Source organism: Musca domestica, unplaced genomic scaffold (assembly GCF_030504385.1).
Source record: "Musca domestica strain aabys unplaced genomic scaffold, Musca_domestica.polishedcontigs.V.1.1 18, whole genome shotgun sequence".
Classification (NCBI taxonomy): Eukaryota; Metazoa; Arthropoda; class Insecta; order Diptera; family Muscidae; genus Musca; species Musca domestica.
The window spans coordinates 4,335,373-4,362,682 of record NW_026712238.1 but is presented as its reverse complement, the minus strand read 5'-3'; the positions used below and the strand labels follow the sequence as shown (position 1 = coordinate 4,362,682).

General features: G+C 33.4%; 1 protein-coding gene across 1 annotated transcript in view; it reads left to right on the top strand.

Annotated features, from left to right (window-relative positions):
• LOC101889994 (voltage-dependent calcium channel type A subunit alpha-1) overlaps positions 1-26,755 on the top strand; it is a 206,278-nt gene extending 179,523 nt beyond the window's left edge. The window contains exons 26-33 of the mRNA XM_059120872.1: positions 309-523; positions 3,838-3,850; positions 8,767-8,888; positions 13,418-13,557; positions 16,764-16,955; positions 22,438-22,586; positions 26,327-26,547; positions 26,605-26,755. Of these exons, the coding sequence (XP_058976855.1) occupies positions 309-523; positions 3,838-3,850; positions 8,767-8,888; positions 13,418-13,557; positions 16,764-16,955; positions 22,438-22,586; positions 26,327-26,547; positions 26,605-26,755 (1,203 nt within the window). The remainder of the gene's footprint in view (positions 1-308; positions 524-3,837; positions 3,851-8,766; positions 8,889-13,417; positions 13,558-16,763; positions 16,956-22,437; positions 22,587-26,326; positions 26,548-26,604) is intronic.
• The last annotated feature ends 555 nt before the right edge of the window (positions 26,756-27,310 follow it).

Sequence of the window (27,310 nt, the reverse complement as noted above, 5' to 3'; positions counted from 1 at the left end):
ATATTTGTACTATAAAAAATAACAAAAACAAAAACCAAACAAATGTATGTGTCTGAAACCAATCAACCAATCAAATCACCAAACAAAATCAAATCACTCACATGGATCTAAAAACTATCACCAACAACTCAACTCTAACAACAACGATTCCAAAATGCACTGTACAAAATCTGTCCGCTATTTTTTACAATTCTCGAAAAAAAAACACCCACCAACTCGTCTTGTAAAATATAATGTATATTAAAACTCAACACTTGTAACAAATCGCCATTGAAAAATAAAAACTAAAACTACACACACACATACAGAAACAATCATTTTTCGATTGTTTACTCGACATGACTGCCCTTGACAAAGGAGGATCACGTCAAGGTTCGATTAGCTATGAACCGAATGGCCACGATGCTGCCAATTCCCAAACGCATTTATTGGCAAATGTACATCATCAGACAAATGGTGATACGGAACAAGGTAGCCTGGCAACACTGGCCCGCCGGAGTACAATGCGTAAACGTTCTGTTAGGTAATATTTTATTCGCATTTTTCTTTTTATTTTTTATTATAACGTTTTTTATGTTCTGTCACCACAATTCATGAGAACTTAATTGCTGAGGCCAAAAATCTGTGATATATAAGGGTCAGTAAGGAATTTTTTAGCAACGAAATTTATCAATTTTTTGAAGAAAGTTATGATATAGCAATGGTACGCTTTTCATCAAGTGTTGACTTATGTATAAGGTTTGATCTTAATTATTTCCCTTTGCTTTCCTAATGTACCGTACAGAAAATGAAAATATAAATAGAATAGAGCTAGCTCAACAGTCTAGTTTCTTTTAGTTCCTCCAATGGGTACTTTTCTAAAGCGATATTATTTTCCAAATAAAAAAATATGTTATATATCCCATATAAAACTAACATGAAAATCACGCCTTGGATAAAATGCGAAATGTGACCCAAGTGACAATTTAAAAAAGTAGTCATTATTATACAAAGATTGCGTAGTCAACATAGGAGTAGGGCACAGAGATGGTACAAAACGTATATCTTTAAATGAACTTTGATCTAAACTTATATTTTTAATATTTTTATCAAACTTAGAAAATAGACGAGATCAAATTTTTGAATTATCATATCTCTCAAAAAATGGGAAAAGATCCCTTAATTACTTACCAACTTTGCTTTATCAAAACACTAGATAAAGGCTGAAAATTAGATGTGACATTCTTATGCTGTAGGTGCGCGTCCCACAAAAAAAAAACAAGTAAGCAAAGGCTATAGTCGTGCGGGGCCGACCATGTGATGCCCTACAACACTACAATATGTTGGAAGCCCCCTTATGTCCAAATCCATTTTGGAAGCTTTCGCTTTTGAAATTATGTCTCGGAGCACTACCCAGATATTTTGCGATCACCTCAAGCAAGAGGCCCTCTGAATTTCCAAATTTAGATTCATTCGTTCGCATTTTGTGTGTTTCGGATATCGCCTGTAAGTAGTTCAGGTATTTTTTAAACAAAAGTAGTGGTCCATTCCACCCACTGTCCTAAACTCTAACTTCATGCGAGATATCGTGTCCTTTGGTTTCTTTTTGTGACCATTATAACGGCTGCAAAAGCAGGAACATTTTTAGTTGTTGGTCCATTTCAACCCCTAAATGTATTGCGGACATCTTTGAAAATAATTGGCCTAGTCCTTCTAACCCAAATTTTCGTGAAGATCGAACGATAATTGCAATCTGTATATAATAACCCCAACCTGTGTTGTAAGGTGAAAAAATATTACAAAATTTACACTTCAATATTTTAAGTCAAATTGAAAAAATCGCATGCGATAAAAAATATGAAAAAATGAAAAAAAATTCACAAAATTCTACAAAATCTATTGTAACATCATTATTGACATCATTTTAAGCGATTTTTTTAGATTTTATATTTTTATGTCAAGAGGGCATTATGAATTGACAAAATTTGTCAAAATCGGTCCAGCCATTCTTAAGATATAAGCATTCTAGCTATCATCTCTTCCTTTGTATATACACATTGAATACATTTCGCTATATATATCCGATATATTTATTATCGGCATCTACGTTACGGTCAGGACTGACCTGTTCGCCTATTTGTGATTTCGCCGGGATTAAAAATATTCGCGGTTTAGTGGAAAATTTGACTTTAATTTAACAGAAATATTATGGTCTATTTCACCCGCTAAATATTACCCGATGACCACCAAAATTGGAAGGCTTCTGCCCAGCCCTAAGCTCTAGTCCCATGCTAACTTCCGCTTCGATTGGTTCATAATTGCGTCTTGTAGAGCAACTGCAAAATCAAGAAATTTTTCAGTTTTTGTTCCATTTCAACCCCTAAATATTATGCGATCATGTCCAAAAAAAAAATAGGGTTGAATTTTGGGTTCCATGTCTATAGGAAACATCCTTGTAGATAACTGTCTACATAGGCCCAAGTTCTATGCCAAAACCATCAAATATTCTATATTATTATGATTGGGGTCACACTTTTCACCGAAGTTCCGCTAGTTCGCAATGGGTACCACCTCATATGACATACAATTGCGTAACCATGTCTTCCTGATATCTTTCCACGATTTCAGCCACATTTTGCACCGGAAATATGGAATTGAATTCTCATATAGCTCCCATATTTATCTTCAACTGATTTCGGGGTAATGTGCACCAAATGGCCAATATCAATCCAAATGACCTACATTCTGGCACATCCAACCTTATCTATATTTCCTATTCATGTGTTTCATCCGATTTGGAGATTTAAATGCCTCACATGCGTAAATGCATCCCAGAAAAATGATATTTGGTACCAGATCAATCAAAAATACCTCTGTCAATTTTTATCGAGATCGGATCAGACTAGGATAAAGGTCCCATATATATCATCAACCGATATCAGGTTTATTGTGCACCAATTGGCTAATATCGGCCCAAATGGACTGAGTTTTGGCAATTTCGACTGAATTCATCCTAGAAACTAGTACTTCAAACTTGTGGAAAATCGCTTCAGATATAATTATAATCCCTAATATACAACAATGATATTTGATACCGGGTATAAGATACTGCTCGAAAATACCTCTGCCAAATTTTATAGAGATCGATTCAGATTTTTATATAGCTTCGAGATACATCTTCATCCGATTTTACGGCTATTATTCACCATATATGTAATATCAGACCAAATTGAATAGATTCTTGCCTTGTTATTCGAGATACTACCTGCAATGTAGTGAATATCCAATTTTGCTCTTGGCCAGTTAAAATGGCATTTGACTTATAGAGCATACCTCTGGGCGGTATATGGTTTTTATAACTCCCATATATATGCTAAATAATTGGTCATATGCCGAGGGTATATAAGCCTTGGGAAAACGTCTGATTTAAAGTTTTAATTTCAAAGTTTCAATTTTATTACCTCATTTTTTATTAAAAAATGACTTTTCTAGAAATGTTCGAATTTCGATTTTTTCTAGTTTTCTTCTGCTTGTTTTCCACTCAACAACATAATTCGGAAGTTCCTAAGTTAGTCCTGGACCATATTTACATATCACAGATTTACTCAGCGAAGAAACATACATACATTTCTACTGAGTTTCATGAATAATAATACATTAGGGAAACGAATTTTCATTCATCACACATAACTTCATTATAAAAACGATCTACATTTATCAGATCTTCCATCGAATCAAAACAATCATTCAAAAAATAACCACACTCATTCTATGTTCTAAGATCAACAAAAATATTTTATTCGAACCGAACATTACTTTACATTGTTTAATTATTTTATAATTTTTCTCAAATTTCAGAAACAATAAAAAGGTGAATAAGAATGTGTGTTAACAAAAAAATATATCATCAAAATAAATGGTAACACGTACAAAAACAACCAACAATCGTTTCCAATAATAACCAAACTCACAAATCCAAACCTAATCAAAACAAGCCAAAAAATAACCCACAACATCCCTTCAAGAAAGTAACAGAACTTTGCTCAAACCCTGACTAACCAAAAAAAGAAAACGCAATTCAAAAACATATCCAAATCCCAACAAACAACTCACATATATTTCTACGAATATATGTATATGTACACGTACCTTGTCCTTTGTATACCTCCCTATAATCGTACACTATATATATATATGTGTGTGTGTAATTCTCTCTATATATATTTATGTGTGTGTGCCATTATTTAAATCAGTGTGATTTTAATATGTGTCTCCTAATTTTGTGTGTGTTTTGAGAAAACAAAAAACATCGTTGCAATATTTTTCGTTTGTTGTAATATTTGAAAACTAGGAAAAAGTCAGTACTCGTTACTTTTTCTCTGTTGTTATTTTGGTGTACATATATAACTATTTAATAACAATAAATAGGTGTTAGTAATGAAACTCACAAATAGCTGTCAGATATATTTTTTGTGTATTAATCACAAAAAATTTGGACATTCCAATTAATTAGAAATGAAATAATTATGAATAAAGTTAATAGTTTTTGTATCGTAGTAAATTGCAACGATTATGAGATAGATAAAAATATACATTTCAGTATTATTTACATTAGAAGGATTTAAAGGATATTAAACAGTGTGATTGTTATTTCCCTAAAAAATAAATATTTAAAAACTATGGAAAACAAATTTTGGAAAAATTGTTCACTTATTAAAAATTCTCTAAAATAAATATAGAACTTTCAAATATTTAAAATAAAATAATCTCCTGTTTTAAAATAACTTGTGTCTGGCAAATAATATTTTCCGAATTTCATATTTATCATTAATATGTTTTACCAAAAATTCGCTTTCCTGACACAAAGTTGGATCTTAATTCTCTTTCATTTTCCGGCTTTCTTCTGTTTTATTAAACAACTTTCAAGACTATGTGAGTGGAAATTTTGACACTACTTATGTTGGATTTTCATGTGTTTATGAATGATAAACAAACAACCCAAATAAAAATTGTCTCCAATATAATTGTTTGTTATATACAATTCGCGATTAAGCGATTGACTGTTGAAACATTCATTTCAAAAATATTTTTTTTTGCTCGAAACACACTGTTTATAAATAAATGTAGATTTAAAACAAATAATAGATAAAAAAAGCCTTATAGTCAAACTTAGTAGAATAAAGTCTGTATTTAAACGAGTTAATACTTAAAATCAGGAACAATTAAATAAATCTGATTTTTTTATTAAATGTTCGTTAGGTCCGATAGGTGTTGAAAAAAATCAATAGATCATATTGAAGATATATATTCTTCATGAATCAGGAATCATAATTTCATGTATTAATCCAAATGACTTAGAAGAATGAATGAATGAATTATATTTTTCCAAGTTTTTTGAAATATCGAAGGTTTTAAAAGTATCCTTGATCAGCATGGGCACCTGCTTCTTGACAATAGTCCATATTTCTTTATGCAGATCTTCGAAATTTGAAGCCGTACAATATTTAATTTTCTTCATGCAATAATGAGCAGATGGTCGGTTTTAAGAATGGCATTTTTCGCTACACGCTCCTAATATAGAGCCTCGTAAAAGTTCCTCTTGATTTTCGATGTCTTCAATTCTAAATGGAACCAGATAAACTTTAATAGAAAAATGTTCTTCATGTAAAAGCGGTCAGAAAGGAGTCAGTCAATATCTTTGGACCAAATCCGTTTCAGGACATTTGGAGTCGATCTAAGGGTGTCCGTCAATTTGTCTGTCTGTCTGTTCGGACACATAATAATTTTCGAAGGGAGTATCCGATTTGATACAAACTTGGTACATGGTAATATTATTGTTAAACCTAGATCGAGTTCGCAGATGGGCCTTCTGATACCTCCCCCACAAATGGGCAACATTTGAATAGAAAATAATGTACCTCATAGAACCAGAAAGCGTCATTCAGTTTGGTTTAAATTTTATAGAATGTCAACTTTTTGAATAATTATAACTCTTATAAAATCTGAAATAAGCATCATCACAATATTTTTGCCTACACACTCTCCTGTGTGAAGATGAAACACATTGACCAATCCTCCTGGTACCTCCCCCACAACGTGTAAAAAAATTTAAAATAATATCTCCCATAAAATTTGAAATAAGCAACTGATTTATTCTGAACTTCTCACAATACAATATTTTTACTAACATAAGATCTGATGTGAAGATGGTGGATGGTAGGAGTGGGCTGATTTTGACTCACAATAGGTCAAAATATTAAATAAGAATGAACTCTTCAAAACGGGAAATTAGCATCCGATTCCAATTAAACTCAGCACATCCAAATAGTTATATCAACATAAGTTCTGGTGAAAATATAGAATATATCGGACCACTCCTTTTGGTACCTCCCCCACAAAGGGTCAACTTTTGGTTAGTTATAACCATTATAACATGCGAAATAAGTCAGCGATTCTCTTTAAACTAAGAATATCGCAATGTTTGACTAAGCTCGTAATATAATGTGAAGATCGACCCTCCCTCTGAAGGGGTCAAAATTATAAAATAGTGAAGTGTCATGAAATTGATCGTTTTGGAAGATTCTCTAAATAGTGAAGGCTACATTATATCTGTGTTTTTGTATGCCAACGAACCTTACCTAAAGTGCCACTAACCTGCGCAATTTTTCTTAAAAATAGCTCTTACCGAAACCTAAGTATTCCCAGCCTTACCCCCTGGTAAACATTACCATCGTTCTCCACTTATAAACAAACGTTATTTTTATAAAAACAACAATAAAGGGATTAATCCTGACCATTTTGCAACAACAAAATACTATGGCATCCCTAACAAAGAAGCCAACACTGTTCTATACTTATTACAAATATATAGCGATCGATTGAAAATAGGTTTATGAAAAAAACACTGAGAGATATGTAAACATTACAATTTTTCATACATTTGTTTCTGGGAGCAACTCGAGTAAAAACACAGAGTTTTTTAGTTGTATTATATAGTCTGTTCCGCCCAAGTGATGAAACTGTGATCTAACTATTTTTTCTTTTTCGTCGAATGGTATTAAACGTTTTTTCAAGTTTGTGTTTCAAACCACTCTCTGTTGCAACCAAAATTCAAATTATTACTGTCCTATTCTCAGCTATAATGTGGGCTGACTTGAAAGGTCACCGATATTCAGTATTTTGATTATTTTTGCTACATTTTTCCACGAATTTCTGGGTTCTAGTTCCGGTGGAAAAACATTAAATATCTGAGTCCATGTTTTCCTATAGCACACATATATTCGGTATTGGGATATTCCCAGTCACATTTACCAATGTATTTTTTGGCATTTAAGACTCGCAACAGATAACAATCGTTGTAATATAAATTCATTTATAAAGGTACCCTTTTTGGTATGGCTCTCATATAACGGCCCACTCACTTTATGGATTTAATAAGTTTAACTGCATTATCGAAACGATCTTACTTTTTGTAAAAATGTTTTCTTTACCCAATGATGGAGGGTAGTTCGGTAAGGGCAAACTTAATATTTTTTTCCTGAATTTATCTAAGGCGATCTAGAAATCTGAAAATAAATTTTTAACATAACTGAGAACAAGTCGTTTATTTAAAAGGGTTTTCTAGTTCCAACCCTTTAACCATTTTCTAATTAATCTACGTTTTTAACAAATTAAACTTTTCTCTAATAAAAAAAAATATTTTTTAATAGATCACAAAAAAATTAATCAAATTCTTACAAATAGCTTCATACAACCATTTAAGCACCACACTCACTGTACATAGCAACAGTAATACGCATTTGTCACTCGTAATTTTATTTATTGTGTTTTACATTTTGTCATTTATTTTCGCTTTTAATTTTAATTGTTAATAGATAATATTAACAACAACCAAAATCACAAATGGTAAGTATGGCTTTGCTTCGCTGTAAATATGCCTTAATGTGTTATTAGTGAATGTAAAAATAAATGTATGTTTATCGGTTTGTCACAGTTAATATTTAGATGCAAATAGAAGGTCACATCACAAATAGTGTGATTTATTTGTGATTTTGCAATTTTATAAAAATGTAGTTCAATTTGTTCTTTGTTTTTATATTTTAGTAAAAAAAATATTTACTTTCAAATTTTAATTTTCAGTTTAAAATAATTTCAGTTTGGATTTTTTATTTCAATAAAAAATTAAAAATAGTTCTAAATATAGGACAAATATACAAAATAGAACAAAAAAAAATATCTGCAAACAAATTAACTTTATTACACAAAAATTATATAAAATTAGAAAAGAAAATATCAGCAAAATAATCGTTTAAGATGGACATCAATTTAAAAATTCATAATTCAAATGACGTCATATGAAAATGAAAATTGTTATGAATTTTTTTTGCTCAGTAGGGGTTTCTCTATATGGTTAGTTATCGTATATCATCATCATTAGTTTATATAATATTTACAACAAATATATAAAAAAAAACAAAAAATAAGTAGTACTATTTCAATGAAATGTTTAAATGTTAATTACAATTTATTTATATATTTAATCGATATATTTGAAATGTTTCATTGCCCCCCTTTATTCCGACAATCCTGCATTGTAACTCCAATAACCAAACAAACCCACAACAATATTATTACTAGACCATAATCCCCCCATACACCTTAAAAATTTTATTTGTGATATGATTCAAATTTGTTTTTAATATTGTTTTAAAATTTTTAAATATTTTTTATAAACAATATTCTAATATCTATCTCTCTATAATTTCAATCAACTCCATAATATTATAGATGCTGGAATTAAGGGATGCACCCAGGCATCCATCTCAGGAATCATTAACCGGTGCCGATGCTGGTCATTTACATCCTGGACACGCCTATCAAAACGGTCATCGCCGATCACCTAGTTTAAGGTAACTTTTCCATTTGCCCACCCTAATGCGAAAGATATCTTCTCTGCTTACAGATTTCTAAGATTCCTCTTCATAAATAATCTACGTGCTGCTTCTTCCTCTTCTATTTCTATCTCATGCTCATCATTACAACAAACTACATACATTTATTTATCTGGTGGAGAAAAGATCTCAGGGCATAATGTGCTCATATGAATTACAGAATTTGACATATCCGTTTAAAGGTCCATTTCAAAGAGGTTTCTATGTCGTTGATAATTATGGTAGGGTGTATTGAAAGAGTGTGTGTGTGTGTGTGCTTGTTTGCATGATTGACAAATGCATAGGAATGTTAAAAGAAATTGACTATTCCCAACAACAGTTTTGAATATTGTTTCCCATATTTGTTCAAGTGCATCAATTGCTGTCATTTTCCCCAAAGCAACACCACTCCTAACATGCATTTGCCCCGAAAAATTGAAATGAAATTTGTATGCCCTAAATATTTTTTTTTTTTTTTTGAAATTATAATTTTAACGATTATTTCTATATTCTTACAAAGAAATCAAAATTTTATATATATTTATTATTATGAAATCTTGAACAAAAATCTCCAAATTGTTTGCTGGTACAGAGAACGGCACAATTTGGTAAACCAGCACATTTGCAATCGAATACTTTACAAAAAATATAGAAGTAATCCGTTCTGAAGGACATATGATTATTTATTTATTTATTTAATTTTTTTCTTGTAAAACGGTCGAATTCGGAACATACTTTAAAAAATGTTATTTTTTCGACCCTACGCCGCACTGTGGTACAGTCTTTGCGGATTTGTTTGTAACATACAGAAGGACATGATATAGACCCCTGGTTCTTTTTGTGATCTCAATAGAACCACATTCTGAGTCGCCAAGTACAGGTCGCAATTATTGTTCGAATGAGATGAAATTTTACACAAATCATTTGTTTGGCTCAAGGATAAACCGTTTTGAAAATTGTGATTATCGGTCAAAATTTATGTATAAATATTCGTCCGATTTCTGGATTATTGTACACCGAATATATACTATCAGCCCAATATGGATGAACGTTGTCTCATGTTACCGAATTCAGCCTATATTCATATGTGTCTAATTTGATGAAAATAATACCCAATATATCAATATCTCCGATATATCGGATTAAACGATTTTAAGTCTACCAAAGTCTACCAAAACATCCACTTTATAGCAATGATATTTGGTATGAGAGGTCAAATACAACATAAAAACACCCCTATCAAATTCATGTTTATTTATCTCTCCATAGAGATAAATCATTCGATAAATCCAAAATGTGCATCATCGAAATAATATTTTGGAGTTTATACCTCTTTCGATGAAACACGTTTTAGGGAAGTCAATCTAGCGTTCGTCTGACTGGGATATTTATTTGTCTTCATTTGGCACATCATGATATTTGTATTGCACTTATGTCGACCACTCCATTCGGTTCGTCACATAAGCTGTAGGAATTAAAAAAAAACAAGTAAGCAAATGCTATGGTCGTGCGGGGCCGACAATGTGATACCCTACAACACGACAATATGTTGTAAGGCCCCTTATTTCCATTTCGATTTTGATATTATGTCAATGACTACTACCTACCTCAGCTTTTTGGCCGGTTGTATTTCCATTTCCGTCGTGTCGTTAGGTATTCAAAACAATTTCACACAAAATTTTTGGTTAATTTTACAGCTAAATATAATCCAATGGTCATCCAAAATGCTAGACTTCTTCCCGGTATTTAACTCTAACCTCATGGAAAATTCCGTGTCCATTGGTTTTTAATTGTAACCCGTAGGGAGACTTTAAAATCAGGAAAAAAAAATTTTTTTTGGTCCACTTGAACCAAAAATATACATCTTCAAAACAATTAAGCCTATTGTTTATTTTGATTCTAACCCATGCAGAATTTCGTGAGGATTCGACGAGAACTGCGACAAAACGTAGTGTTGCGGGGTGTAAAAATTTACAAAAATTACAATTCAAAATTGTATGTCAAATTGAAAAAATCGCCATATTTTTCTGCGATCTTCTTAGATTTTATCCTTTTCTGACAAGAGACCATTCTGAATTGAAGGGAATTGCGAAAATCGGCCCCGCGGTCCTTGACTTATAAGCAAAATAAATAAGATATATTCTTTGACATATACATGGTGAGATAAAAAAACTGCCAAAAAGTCAAACACCATAATTTTTACATTTTTTTTTGTAAATTTTATTGAATGAAAGCAAAAGCAACAAATTTTAGAATAAGTTTAGATTTGTTCGAATTGGTCACCTTTGGCACGAATTATGGCCTTCAAACGGTCAATGAAACCGTCTCACGATGGCTAAATGTTGCCCTGCGGTAAAATACTCCAAACACAATAGTCCAACGGATTGGTATTCGGAGATTTTGGTGGCTATTGTGCCTCATTTTGTAACCATTCTTGGGTGGCGCGTGCTGAGTGCGATGGTGCCGAGTTCTGTTTGAATGTGCAAAGTCTGCGGCCAAAATGTTTGCATGCCCAAGGCTTTAATACACCCTACAGAATATTTTCGCGATAATATTCGGCATTTATTCTAATGCCACGGTCGATTAATACGAGCGGAGAGCGACCATCGGCTGTTATGGCAGCCCACCATGGTCGGCGCTTGAGTTCTGGTGGCCAACCGAAGGTGCACATTTCCAGCTGACCTCTTCGGCAAGTAAACACGATCATTTTGGTTGTTAAACTGCTGGACAACGAATGTTTTCTCATCGGAGAAAACCAAATTCGGCAGTTCACCACTTTCAGCGAAGAGAAGCAACTCTTTAGCTTTTTTGAGTCTATTTTCTTCCTGCTGCGGTATAAGTTCTTGCACTTTTTGGAATTTCAATGGCTTTACCCCAAGCTCATTTTTCAATGTTTGCCAAATGAAATATTGGAATATGTTCAGCTCATGGGCCATTTTTCGGCCACTGCGATGCGGGTTTCGATCAAGTCGCTTCATTAATTTTCGAACCATTTCTGGTGATGTTTCATCGGGGTTATGGTAACAAGCGATGGTACGAGTCACAAAAGATTTATTCACATTTAAATGCTGGTGTGCTCTAACGATAGCCCCTCGTGCTTTTCCAGCCAAGTATAAAGAAATCACACCATCACGCTTGAATTCCATCACGAATAACTTTTTTTCTGGAAAATTCTCACCAAAATGCTTTTGTACGCTTCTAAAACAATACTATGAGCTGTCACTGGAATAATTTTAACAGCTGTCGGACGAGTGGCTTAAAAATGACAGCAGTCTGAAGTTGGTTGCAGTTTTTTCATCTTACCGTGTATATGCGATATCTTGGATATCAGCATCAATGTAGCGTCAGATGTGACATTTTCGTGAATTTGTGATATCGCCGGAATTAAAAATATTAGCGATTTAATGCAAATCTTCTTAATTTTTATATAAAAGCTGTGGTCTATTTCAGCTGCTAAGTATTTGATGACCATCCAAATCGCTCTGCCCCTGCAAGGAAAATTTCAAATTCAAAACTATTTTTTCCAAACAAAATAGCCATTTAATTTTTGAAATATTGCAGGTGGTAATATCAAAGAGTAACCCTGATTTTTGACCAGTGCTACAAGACTTCTCTCTGCAGTGATAACGAGTATTCAAATCACATGTCGATTGATCTATAGTTGTAATTGCAAACCAGGAAAACAGTCAGTTTTTGTCCATTTAATTCCCTGATTATAATTTGAACATTCCTAAAATTGGCTCTTTTCAGTCTCTAACTCCATTAAAAATTTAGTGAGAATGAGGTCATCCTTACGACCTGTAGAGTGGTTACAACTTAACACAGACATGCATAGCTAAATCGACTCGATGTGAATATAATGCCCAAATCAAACATATGTATTTTTAGAAGATTTACAAAAGAGATATAATATTCACTATGGTCTTGCATTTGTCTATGCGACAGAGGCTGAAAGCATACAGCTGATAGGTTGTAACATTTATGAATTAGTTCGACGTTAAATGTATTCACTTTTCACCTGTTGCTACGATTTTGTATGTTTATTACATTTACTATACAGAAGACTTTATCAACATATGAATATAAATATTAAAATATTTGACTATTAGATGAGAATCCAAAATTTCTCAACAAGAGCTAATGATCTTTTCTCTACCCAACAACACACACATAATCAACAACGAATCATCATCGCCATTAAATAACTTTTCTTCTGCAACTTTAATCTATGTACATAAATTATGAAGCTATCATCTCAGCACTGCTTTAATAAAAAAAACTTCTTACAACAAGCATTACGCAATTGAGCTAGCCGGTCAACAAACTAAAGATCTCCGATTTATGGGACCACCCCCAAACTACCACACTTTAAGTACCCGCAAATTTGAGATCTTTTGTTTCGCCCCGTGCTGCTGCAGCTGATATTCCTCTTCTTCTTCCTCAAACTGTGGACTAAACTGTGTGATTTCATTGATCCAACAACAAAAAACAACTCTTCTCTTTTATAGATCACCAAGTCCTCGACGGCGTGGCCATCCATACACACATCATGATATTGGGTTCTCTGATACTGTATCTAATGTGGTGGAGATGGTCAAGGAAACCCGTCACCCAAGAGGATATGGTCATCATGCGCGTTATCCAAGAGGTATTTACTCATTTTGTAATTACAACGATATATTAACAAAACATATTGAAATTTTATGTGTTTTCTTAAGAAATCAATTTATTACAAATAACAAACTTTTCTAAAAAAAAAAAAAACATTATATTTATATAAATTATAATTAATATTATTATTTATATTTTCCTATGGCTTTTTATGATTAACCAAGAAAAACAAACATTTTTTTTATTAATTTTTTTTATAAGGCATGTTTATTGTAAATTCATATAATTTTTAATTTTTTTATTATTTATTTTCTATGTAGTTTTTCCATTATTCTCTGTTGAAAGACATCTAAATGGAAAAAATACTGAAAACATTGTGGATAAAACCACACTAACACATTTAAAAAATGTTAAAAACAATTGAATTGAAACAATTGCATGACACTATTTTAATGTTGTCTGTTGTTGTAAAAAGCAACATTATGGAAAAAAATACAAAAAATAATTTCATTATTTGCCCATGTGGGCAAAAAGATTCAAACTCAAATGCTGTTATAGTTGTATATTTTTAGTTACTATTCAAAGGAGGTCACACCCAACACTAAGAAATTTATATTACAGCACAACACACCAATTTATTCAACATTTGTTTATTTATTATTTTTATTATTTCTCTAAAGATATGTATTTTTAAATGTCATTATTGCTATACATGTCAAATGTCAAAATCATAGTAAATATGACGTGCTTGATTTATTTAAATTTTTTTCGGATCATGAATAAGAGAGTTCCCTGGGGTCAGAAAGGGGTTCTGATATTTTTATTTATGAAGAAAGATATACAATTTTTGCCTTAAGATCTTCTATGAGAAAGCCTCGAGCTCTTTAGTGAGGAGACCTAGTGGTCTTTTGTGAGAAGATATTGAAATCCTCTGTGAGAAGACTTCGAAGTCTTCAGAGCGAAAGCCCTATTTTTTTTTACTGAAAATTCCCGTGTGGTCTTTTGCGAGGAGATCTTGTAATTTCCGTAAGGAGATCTTGTGGTATTCTTTAAGAAGACCATGTGCTAATTAGTGACAAGACAATATGATTTTCTGGGAGGAGACTTTGGGTTTTTTGAGAAACATTTGGTCTTCTGTGAGAACACCTTTTAACCTTCTGTGAAGAAACCATGTGGATTCCTCTCAAAACACCTTTTAGTTTTTAGTAACAGGTTCATGTGGTCTTTTGTGAGGAGATATTTTTTGGTCTTCTGTGGTTCTTCTCCAAGTTGTCTTGTAGTTTTTCGTGATAGGAACATGCGGTTTCCTGTGATAAAACCAGTTGATCTTCTGTGAGGAGACCTTGACCCGATAGTTCAGATACAAAAAAAAAATTATAAGTTTTGTATGTGGCCGTAGGTCGTGGCTTGATTTTAAAACTCTGAGGTATTTCCAACATTTTTTCTAATGTTTTTTAAGTAGCCGACTTTCCATTTTAAATTCAAAATCTTCGTAACTACAAGAGATATCAGCACATTTGGTATCATTTTGGAAAGACAACTATAGGCTATAATACAGTATGGTTATCTTAACACCCCATAATGGGTCAATTTTTTAAGAGTTTTCAAAAAGTTTCGGCACAAAAAAATCAATTTTCTTGTAACATCAACAACCCATCAGATAATACCCATTTTGTACATATTCGGTTTTTAGAATCGGATAACAGAATTCGGTATCCGAACTTTCAGCTCCACCCCCGAAAATGACTTTGCCGTAATCAGGTTAAAAATAGCTACCCCATAAGGGGGTTTATGTCGGCAACAGTTTTGGATATCCCCATTTCATAATGGGGCTATGACCGACAAAAAAACTGTCCTAAAACCCCATTATTGTAATAGGAATTATGTCCGTGGGGATTATGACAATGCACCGAGAAAACCTTGCAACTTTGACGATTTCTGCCAGCATACCCCGCAGTTTTTGTGTAGTTGGAGTTTCTTTCGAGAGAAAATCTTTTTGTCTTCTATGAAAAAGAAGTTAATTTTTGAGGATACTTTCTAGTCTTCTATGTGAAGGCCTTAAGGTCTGATCTTTTGTGAGCAGACATTCTGGTCTTCTTTAAAAAAGATGTTCCTGATTCTTGACTAAACGACCTCCTGGTCTTCTATAAAGGAGTTTCTGGATTTTATGAGACCTTGTCCTTTGGAAAGATCTTCAGATTTTTTATACTCTCAGCCATATGGGTATTACGGGTGTATATTATTTGATACGGTTAAAGAGTCATCGCTGTTATGTTCTAAGATTCCAGGTCTCTTTGAACCAAATCCGTTTAAAAAAAATTGAAATTGATAATTCTAATTCTAATATGTTAAAAAATTAAAGATTTTCATCAAACTTCAAACATATTTATATTTTTGCCAGCCATTAATAAAATGTGAATATAGTGTATATCGGTCCGTTCTATATTGCTCCTCTCCACAAAGGATCAAAAAAATTATAACCTTCATAATATGCAAAAATATCACCGAGTATTTTTTTAACTTCGAATAAACCCATACTTCCACCAACATTGAGTTTAGTGGAAATAATTGGACCATTTCTTATGATGTCTCTCATTTCGGAAGATATCCGGTATTTCACGATCAAATGCTTCAATTTTCTCTTCCAATGCCTTCCTAAGGCTCTTGGCTCATGCTGTGTGGCATTAGAGAGTTGAAGGTAAATAACCTCGGCAGATGTGCTCCAAAGCATATCATTCTGCCATATATGGTACCTTCAAGATTCCTTATTACCGGCTTTTATGCTCTTGCCGTTAACGATCTTACTTTCTTTGCTTTGCTTTGACATTTGACAGTTTCAACAACAAACACTCATATAATATTATAAATTTCTTTCACCAAATCGATTTTTGTATTAATTTTGGATTTTCTCTGCTTAACACATACATACTTACAGATGTATGCATATCATATAATACTCGAACTTATATTTTTAAAACAATAATTTAATATTTGTGTTATTTTTATGTTTGATTCTTAAATTTTATTTTGCTCAAAAGATAGACCTTAAAGACCAATAAAACTTAAAAAATAAGTTACTTAACAAAATACTCGTACCTAACACAAATGCTCTATACCTTTCGTTTGTTTAACCTAACTTCGTATGTGTATCTATTATTTATTGCCTATTTGTTGTTGTTTTTTTTTTCTTTTTTCGATATTTGATGGTAACAACGCCAAATCAACAAAAAAACAAATATACAGGTTCATGGTCAGCATCGACAAGTCCGGCCCGTTCGCCTTCACCGTCACGTTATGGTGGCCACACCAGACGCCCTGAACTGCCTTATCCCTCATATGGGACAACAAGTCTATGTCAAAGATCACGATCACCGAGTCCTGCACGATTGCAGGAGATGCGTGAAAGAGATAGACTTGGCTATGGGATTGATATGGGTACTTTCTCTCTTTCACACACACTCTCTAACTCTCTCTCTATCTATCTCTGTCTCACTCTCACAACACGCAAACAGTCACACATATAGCAATTAAATCGAATTTACATGCGCATATTATTTTGAACAAAATTTAATCGAAACAAATCGCCTTACACAACTACAACAACAACTTTCTAGTCTAACTCTATTCTGTGTTTCTATCTCTCTCTCCATCTATCGTACTATCTTTCTGTCTGTCTGTCTTGCGCCAAATGTCAAACCTACATTTCTTACATTACCATCTCATAAATTAACAAAATTTGTTATACTCGATTTGTAAACATTCTCTCGTCACCGTTATACTGTTCGTTAATCGTCTTTCTCTTTCTAACGGAAACTCATAAGAAACAAGTACAGTTCATGCATTTAGCCTTGAAAGGATATATACTATCTCTTTCCTATACTCTATTGGAACAACAACAACAACACTCAAACATTACTCGCAAATGGAACACTCAGTCAGTCAGTTAACTAAACATTTCTATTTCTCTCATAGCAAATTAACTCTCTCACACTTATTCACCCACCCACAAATAGAGAATGTAGCAACAACAACAGCGCCTCATCATTCAAAAATTACAGTCAGTCAGTCATTCCTACTTTTGTTGTCTCCGTAGAGCAGTTAAACTACATATTTTTGCAATAATACCTAAATCGATTAATTAATTCTACTTATAACCAAATTTAGTTGAATGTGTCGTCAGCAGCAGTCACTTCATTCCAAATGCATTTCGTTCGTAATTTGGCCCTCATCGAGTTTGTCCCATAATAACAAAAATAATAAATAATAATTTTCTATTACTAAACAAAAAACCATGTCTTCCGTGAACTCAATCATCATCTATCAATCAATCTATCTATCTATCTGAATAATAACCAAAACGCAACCGTTTGCCTTACCACATCTCAAATCAATGAATCCAATCTAGTTTACTAACAATGTCAATGTATGCGCCGCCATCATGTGATCATCCTTGTGCCATGCGTCATCATAGCAACTTTATGATTTCCATCAGTGGGTTATGCGTTCGTTCCTTAATCGTTCATCTAACAAACAACATAGAAATAATTCTCATTCGTTCGATATTTGATTTGATGCTGGATATATTGATGCTGTGTTTATTTTTTTCTGTATTTATGTTTTGCTTAATGTGGGTTTCTTCTTTTCTTTTGTGGGGCATATGTGTGAAATTTTTGGATTTTAATTGTTTTTTACTCACCAATTATTTTCGGTTTGTGATTTTTTTTGGATTTTTTCAATTGTGTTGTAGAAATCTGTTGGTGTAATATTCATAAAATATTATTTCATATTTATTTTCTACTAGATGTGTAAGCACAATATCATAGCTGGATGAAAATAATTTAAAATAATAATAAATATAAAATCGATTCATATTATTAAGTGAGCAAATAGAGCAGATTGTTGAAATTTTGTACGCCATTCAGGGTTTTAAGGTCCATATCATTGTAAAACCTTTTCACATTCCTTTATAATACCTATATTATCAAAAACAAAAAATAAATATATAAACGAAATAAATAAATAATAATAAAAAATATAAAAAATAAATAAATAATTAAAAAAAATAAAAATATATATAAATAATTAATAAAATAAATAGGTAACTAAATATCTACATAAAATAAATAAATAAATAAATAAAAAAATAAATAATAAAAATAATTACGTAAACGAAAACATGAATAAATAATTTCTAAAGGAAATACTTTGATATATGAATAAAATTCCATTTACATGATAAATACATTTTGTAAGCCATGCAGTGTTTTAAAGTCTACATCTTTTTCTGCATGATCCCTATACTACTAAAAAATTAATAAATAAAGAATAAATAACTATACAAGTAGAATAACTAAATAAATGAATAATTAAATAAATAATTAATTAATAAAGTAAAAAAGTAAGCAATGGCTGTAGAGCGGGGCCTGCTTGGTTCCAAACACATTTTAATCGATTATTTGAAATAATGCCTTACTGTCCTGCACGAATGTTACCTTTGTTTTTTTACCGGGGATATTTTCCTAATATTTACACTCTATGTCGTGCTGATAGGTTTTCCAAAACAATTTCACACAAAAGTTATGGTCCATTTTATCCGCGGTCTAACTAAAATCCCCTTCATTGATATATGAGATTGTATATATTTTGCTATATATTCGATTTCTTGAATATGAGCAACAATGCAACGGTTAGAATTGACATTTTCTTGTGGATCGGGCTATAACTTCGACCTATAGAGTGATTGCAAATTAACATGGACAGATGAACGGACGGCTCACTCAAACTTATAATACCTCCAACACATAGTGTTGTAGGGTAAAAAAAGGGAATAAGCAAAAATCTCATCTCATAAAACAGAAGAAACGGGATGAAATTGTACATCCCGAGTAACCGAAAAATAGAGGGGCAAGCGCCCCTTCTCAACATTTTTGTGCATTTTTAATTTCTTGAAATACATTTAAGGCATATAGTGTCTTCGGCAATATTGCAATAGAATAGAATCACTTTCTCAGTCGATTTATACATGTCAGTCCCTCCGTCTATCCATGTATTTTTGTGAACAAAATACAGGTCGCATTTATTATCCGATTCAGATGAAATTTTCCAAAAAATATTTGTTTGGTCCAAGGACGAACTCTGTTGAAATTTGTGAGAATCGAAATTTAGATATAGCTCCCATATATATTTTCAATAGATTTCGGGATAATTTTGTACCAAATATCAGTCCAAGTGACATGAATTTTGGCAGATCCGACCGAATTCAGTGCAGAAGCAAGTACATCAAATTTGAAGAAAATCGGTTCAGATATGGCTATAACTCTCATATATATGAATGTTTAATCCGATTACAGGTTTTTTGTGCACCACATGGCTAATATCACTCCCAATGGAGTGAATTATGGCACTTCCGACCGAATTCAGCCTAGTAGCATGTACTTAAAATTTAGTGAAAATCGGTTCAGATAAAGCTATAGCTCCAATGTATATGTTTCATCCGATTTGGTGCTAAAGTCCCTTACATACGTAATATGCACTCCACAACAATGATATTGGGCATCAGATACAGCTCAAAATTACCTCTTCCAAATTTCAGATCGGTTCAGATTTTTATATAGTTTTACGGTTATTGTTCACCATATATATAATATCAGCCTAAATTCATAAGATTTTTTCATATTCAACCGAATTTTACCATTTGGTGAAACTTGTCGGTTATATATATTGCTCCAATAAATATTTGTTTATATAATCCTTATTGATGCCATATCATACACTATACACCAATGTTACTTGGTTCATAGTTGGTATGATCTATTTCACATAAATTCCCAATATTAACGTTGTTGTTCCGTGAGCTCTACTAAATACGCATAGTGGTTTAGGGTATCATAAGTCGGCCCCACCCGACTTTTGACCTTTTCTTAATGGTTTTCATCAAAATTCTGAATTCTTATCAGAGTTGTGTTAATCTGGTTCATATATCGATATACCAGTTCCTGAACGTATGAGTGATTTCATAAATTTCTTATATTTCATATCACTTATACGCAGGCCTGAGTCCATGGAACTAGATAATCCATGGAACAACTCTAATTCGTATTATGTAGAAACACTAACAAACAAATATCAATGTAGGTTGACATTCAGTACAGTCTTAATATAAGGTTACGCTCGATTTTAGTTATTTCACGTGCCTCCCACTTAAATTTTTTTTACACTCCATACTAAAGTCTGTAGTCAATGCCGCAATAAATACATATATTGAATGTATATTGTTGGAAGGTCTGTTTTTAACCAAAGGAATCGAAATATCAAAAATATGTCAATTAGATTGAAAAATGTTGTCCAAACCTCGAAATAAATGAAATTAGACATTGCCTTGGGGAGTATGACCGCTTTCTGTGTTAAAATGTTTCGGACATAACCTCAGAGAGAATGTAAGACTTAATTTGATTTAAGGGGCTATGACCTGAAATTTTAATCACAGGTACTTACAACAGTTGTACTGTTTAGAAAAACTGTGAATCGTGTAGCCGGTAATGGATATACCCCAAAGGAGAAAATTTGAAGCCCCAGCTAAAGGCCGGTTACTTAAAAAAGTTGTTTAGCTTCATATTAGTAGAGAAAATCGCAATTTCATGATTTTTAAAACTAACATCTTTGGAACTTTCAAGATATGCCAGCACAATTGGCCAAATAGATCTTTTTGGTTTTTTTTTAAGTTCCGGTACAAAAACACGAATTTCCATGTATTGCTCCTGGATATATTAAAACAACCCCATATCACATGACCCCTTGTTGAATTGGTATTTCCATAAGCATTCAAATGATATCAATTTACATATCGGTTTCGTAGAACCGAAAACAACCCGAATTTTCTATCCGAACTTTTGGGTCGAATAACTGGGTAACCGGGCATTTCCCCCAAGAAACTTTGGTTAAAAGTACCTACGCAATAATGGGACTTATGTCCGGAATCGTTTTGATATACTATTTGATACTTTCGCCAAAAAGGTCATAACCCCTATAATTGTAATGGGGATTATGTCCGTGGGGATCAATACACGCACGGACTACCAAAGGGTAGACAAAAATGACAAATCTTTGAAATTATTTCTATTAAGTAGTCCAGAAGTATTAATAAATGTTTAAAGCTGTATCTTACTGTTGCGAAACATATCTTAAAATATTTAGGTCCTCTGTGTATGTTCAAGGTCCTTAACAAGTTTGGCTTAAAAACTCGAATTTCTTTGGATCCGAAACCAAGTATAAAATTTATTTGGAATTTTCCAAGGAGTAGAATTTTAAATCCAAAGAGTAGAGTATGGTTTCGATGCTGAAGTTTTTCTCAATGTGTCTTTTTTTAAAATCAACCTAAAGATGGTGTACACAAGTTCATACAAAAAAATATTTCAACGTTATTCAATTCCTTAACTACCTCTATAAAATTTAATTTTAATCTTTAATTAAGAAAAAAAAATTGTTAATATTTATAAGAATAATAATGAATTTAAAAAAATCAAAAAAAGTATATTATAAATTATTTTCATCCAACGACATACATGAAATACCCAAAAGCAAAACCCTCATGCATGCTCTCCAACATCATTGTATGGGTCAAAACAATACTAATGCACCATGTATTTTCTTTTAATATTTTCGATGTCTAAAAATTATACAAAAACTTCATTTAACAGCTCAACAGAAAAACATTTTGTCAATACTTACATACAAAATATATTAAAATCTCTGTTCAATCATAACAAAAAAAAAACATATTATTTGTTCAGTTCATTCAAAAGAATAAAATACACAATCACTCGTACCCTACAACTAACTGTGAGATTTGTCAACACATGATAACTTGATTTATTGTATGTGTGTGTGTGTTTTCTTTATTATTATTATTGTAAATTAGGTGGACCCCATGGCCAACACAGTTACCCAAATTTAAACCATCGTCGTGGTGGTGGTCGACGTCTGCCACCCACACCCAGTAAACCATCGACCTTGCAGCTAAAGCCAACAAATATTAATTTTCCAAAATTAAATGCAAGTCCAACACATGTAAGTAAATGAATATCAATTACGAAATTTATATTATTTGTTGTGTTTTTAATTGTTATTATTTTGTTTCGTATGTGAAATAAAATTCAGACTGACATATTGAATCGTCATCCAACACAATTCATGACGTCGTCAATAATAGTAGGATCTTATTCTTGTGATATATAAGAGAGTTACATTTTCCGCTAATAATTCAGGCTTTGTGAAATCACTTGCGTTAGAATTTTAGAAAAACCAGCGACATGGGAAATTTTTGATCTAGAATAGAAAATGATAGACTTTGAATGAAACTTATTAAAAAAGTGTTATTGTAAAAGAAAATTTGACATAATGAACCTTGAAATGATTGCTTGTATATAGACATTAAAACTAGCCCTTATAATATCTAAAAACATTTCATAAAAACAATCCAAAATTTAGTCAGTTATCAAGAGAAAAAGGGGTATATTCCTCATTCATTTAAAGTTTCAAGTACAACATGATAATTTTTTGTCGCCGTTCTTTTTTTGTCAACCGCGTTTCAAATAGATTTTAACAATTTACAAAAAATATCTCTTAATAGAATTGGTTAAGGATATAGACAATATCTCATAAAACTCATTACAAATAAACGAAAACCATCAAAATGTTGCCAGTCGGAACTATATCAGCAAACTATAAAGGGTAAATAATTTTGTTATTCCGACCCATTGATTTTCATTTAGGTAAAGTCTTTTTGTTAATATGTGGTGGTGACGATCGAATCAAGTTCCGTATTTTGTAGATTGGAAAATATAAGTCGATTTTATCGACATATATACCCAATATATGATTAGATTTTAAAAGATTAAAAAATCTCATCATAAAAATATTCTTATTTTAAAGGACTCAATATTGTATAGAGATGCCGGATTAACTGACGATAGAAAAAATTAATGAACTTCTAGCCGGATAGAAATTTAAATCAACAATCGAAGCATAAGGTTGTGTTCCTTTTTCGGCTTTTTTACATTTGGGCGTTCGAGCCGGATAGAGAATTTAAGAACGAAGCGGTAGCATTTCTCTTCTCGCCGTTCGATCCTTCGAGCAGGATAGAGAATTGAATATACATACATCCAAAGAATAAGGTTATGTTGGCTTTTTCGCTTTTTTACAACGACAATTTTAGAGCCATTCTCGAACCGATGGGCTTAAATTTTGACACTTAGCATCCCTTTTCTATGGCAGAGCATTTCTTATTTTCACCGTCCCTATTGAACCGTACATCCAGATATTCGTTATTTTAACGATATATACAAGTCGAAATAAAAAAAACTGCAACAAAAGTCAAACGCCATAATTTTTACATATTTTTTAAATTTTATTGAATGAAAGCAAAAAATGTCGAAAATAGCATCAAATTTTAGAATAAGTTTAGATTTGTTCAAATTGGTCACTTTTTCACGAATTTTGGCCTTCAAGCGGCCAATGAAACCGTCACACGCTCCCCGAATGTTGCTCCACGGTATTTTGGCCCATTACCGGCGAAGGGCCTGCTTGAGGTGATCGCCACTTTGGTATATTTTAGTGCCAACCTTGCTTTCCAGACACAATAGTCTAACGGATTGGTATCGGGAGATTTTTGATTGCCGTTGTGCGCTGGGAATAAAGCGAGGAACCTCATTTTGTAATCATTCTTGGGTGGCGCGTGCTGAGTGCGATGATGCTGAGTCCTGTTGGAATGCCCAAGGTCTGCGGACAAAATGTTTGCGTGCCCAAGGCTTTAATACGCCCTCCAGAATATTTTCGCGATAACATTCTGCATTTATTCTGATGATACGAGCGGAGAGCGAGCATCGGCTGTTATGGCGGCCCACTCCATCACCATGCCGGCGCTTGAGTTCTGGTGGCCAACCGAAGGTGCGGGTTTCGATCAAGTCGCTTCTTAACTTTTCGAACCCGTTCTGCTAATGTTGCTGTTTTTTCCCGTCCACTTCCTTGTCGTCAGTCTATGCTACCAGTACCACAATAACGAGCGATGGTACGAGACACAAAAGATTTATCCACATTTAAATGCTGGAGTGCTCTAACGATAGCCAATCGTGGTTTTCCAGCCAAATATAAAGAAATCACACTATCACGCTTGAATTCCATCACGAATAACTTTTTTTCTGAAAAATTCTCTCCAAAATGCTTTTGTACGCTTATAAACAATATAATGAGCTGTCACTGAATAAACAGCTGTCGGACGAGTGGCTTAAAATTGACAGCAGTCTGATGTTGGTTGCAGTTTTTTTCATCTCACCCTTTATATAACGAATATAGGATATATCTTACAACTTCTTCCCAAAATATCTTATTTATTGTGAAATTAGTGCCCTTTTCTGTCAAAACTTCCCAAAATTCCAAAATTTCCCAAAAGTTTAAAAGTTTCCAAAATATCTAATTTAGGTCAAATCATATTCGAAGGGTATATATCTCTTGGCAAATAGACTGATACTTTCTAGATTATTTACATGTTTTCATGGTGAATGCTTGCTTGTAGTATTCATAGTTTGATTTTTTTAGCACGGGAAAGTTTCCTGATCCTTCCCGATCTGATCAGACTTATGTCTCGTTTCCGGTCTGAATTTCGTTTCTGGTTTAAATTATCCCAAAACCTTGGAAGGGAATTCACCTAGAAGAGTTGTGTGTAAAAGCATATGTTTTCGAAGTAAAATTTACGTAAATGTCTTGAAAGTGTACTTTCATGTAGGCGGAAACTTATAAATTCAGGATTTAAAGAGCATTTTTAGTTTAATATGCGTATGTCCGTTAAGCCGTATCTGGAACATCAATTCAACATCAGACATTCGATGGAAAAGTATTTCTATAATTTCAAGACGATATAACATAGACAGTATTGTAGTTAGTACAGCTTCTTCGTGCGAGCAATTTTGTTAGGAAACATAATTTTTCACATCACTTCTCATAAATAATCAACGGTCTCAACAAGGACATAATTTGGAAGTTATATTGAATAGACGCAATTTCGCTTTGATTCTCTTTAAGGATCCATGTGTTATGAAAGCTTCTACTTAGCATTGTATTGACTTCCAAACGAAATTTCGCAGATGCATCGACAAATCATCATCTGCTTGCAAACTCAAAATAAACAAATCAAAACTGCAGAATCAACATCTACATACTACATACATTACTGTACAAGAAAACCCCCGATTGTCATTGTCAATAGCTTAGAAATAATAATTCACACATTTTCTCTAAATGTTACCACTCGCTCAGACATTGAAATGAGTGCTCGTCGAGTGCATGCCCAACTCGAAATGATTGTGAAACAAAATAATTTTATGTGAATGAATGCAAATTTTGTGTAACTATCTACAACTATCTACAACAACAACTAAGCTATGCTAGATGTCATACGAAAACTTTTCACTTTTTTGTTAGTGATGAAATTGATTGCTACGCAACTTCACTTTGTAAGACAAACCGATTAGACAGACATACAAAACAGGCAGTCAGGCAGGCAGGCAGGCCGAGAAGTTCTGGAGGTTCTGGACCGAAAAAAACAAAACTTCGCTCGAATTTCAAAAACAGGCTTCATACCACAAATCACGAAACGAAATCGAACGCTGGGGGACAACATGTCTTCACATTCCCACCACCCAACAATTCTTCCTTTCGATTCCAACCAAGTTCGTCAAGTTTGCTAATGCGTTTTTTTGCAACATGTTGCGGATTTAATTGATTGTTCTCTTTTCAATATTTCTTTGTTGCAGACACATCACTCAACACCTCATAGTGTTCACTCGTTGGTAAACCACCGCGATCTAATACCGGACCCTAGAGAGTTGTATTATAGCAGTAGAGAACGTGAGCGTGATCGCGCTCGTTACAGGGACCGCTTGCGTGACTACGATCCACGATACGAATATCGGGATCGGGAGCGTGAGCTATACGAACGAGAACGAGATCGTGAGTTGGAGTATGAAAGAGAAAGGTAAGTGCGGAATTCCATGAGATTTACTTGATTTAATTTTGTCTTTGGATAATTTAGACTGGAATACATACCACCCTTGTCGTTTGAACAAGCGGTTGCTATGGGCCGAACGGGGAGAGTGTTACCCTCGCCGGTAATGAATGGCTATAAGCCAAAGGGTAGCCATCATGCACGCCACTCCGATTCCGACGAAGAGGACTGGTGCTAGCAAAGGCTTTGATTGCGATCGCGTGATCGAAGGGAACAGATCTGGGTATAGCATCAGGCCATTTTGCAAACCGCACTGTCCGCACCAGACTTAGATCATAATTTTGATACAATACCAATGCAACATTTTCTTCACCCACACCACCACCACCACTACCGCCAACAGCAGCTACAACAACGACCAGCCATTACCGCCGCCATGTCATATAACGATCTATTCCGTTTGCCGACAACACCACCATCACCACTCGAAGAAAACCAAAGACTAATAATGATGCCATCACGACCACCACCACAGCCACCGCCAACATCACCGACAACACCAACATCGCCCCAATCATTGCTAGAGACCGAGAAACGTCGACGTTTCGAGCGAGACGAACGTTTGCGCAAGCTCTCCTCGTTGGCCTTCCTGAGGCACACCTACGGGGATGCGGACGTCGACGAGGATGCGGCCCTAGAGCGCATCATAGCTGAGACAACGTTCATGCAACCCAATATAGCAACAACTAAAGTTTATTCAGATCATGAGATCAATTATATCACTAGAGATCCA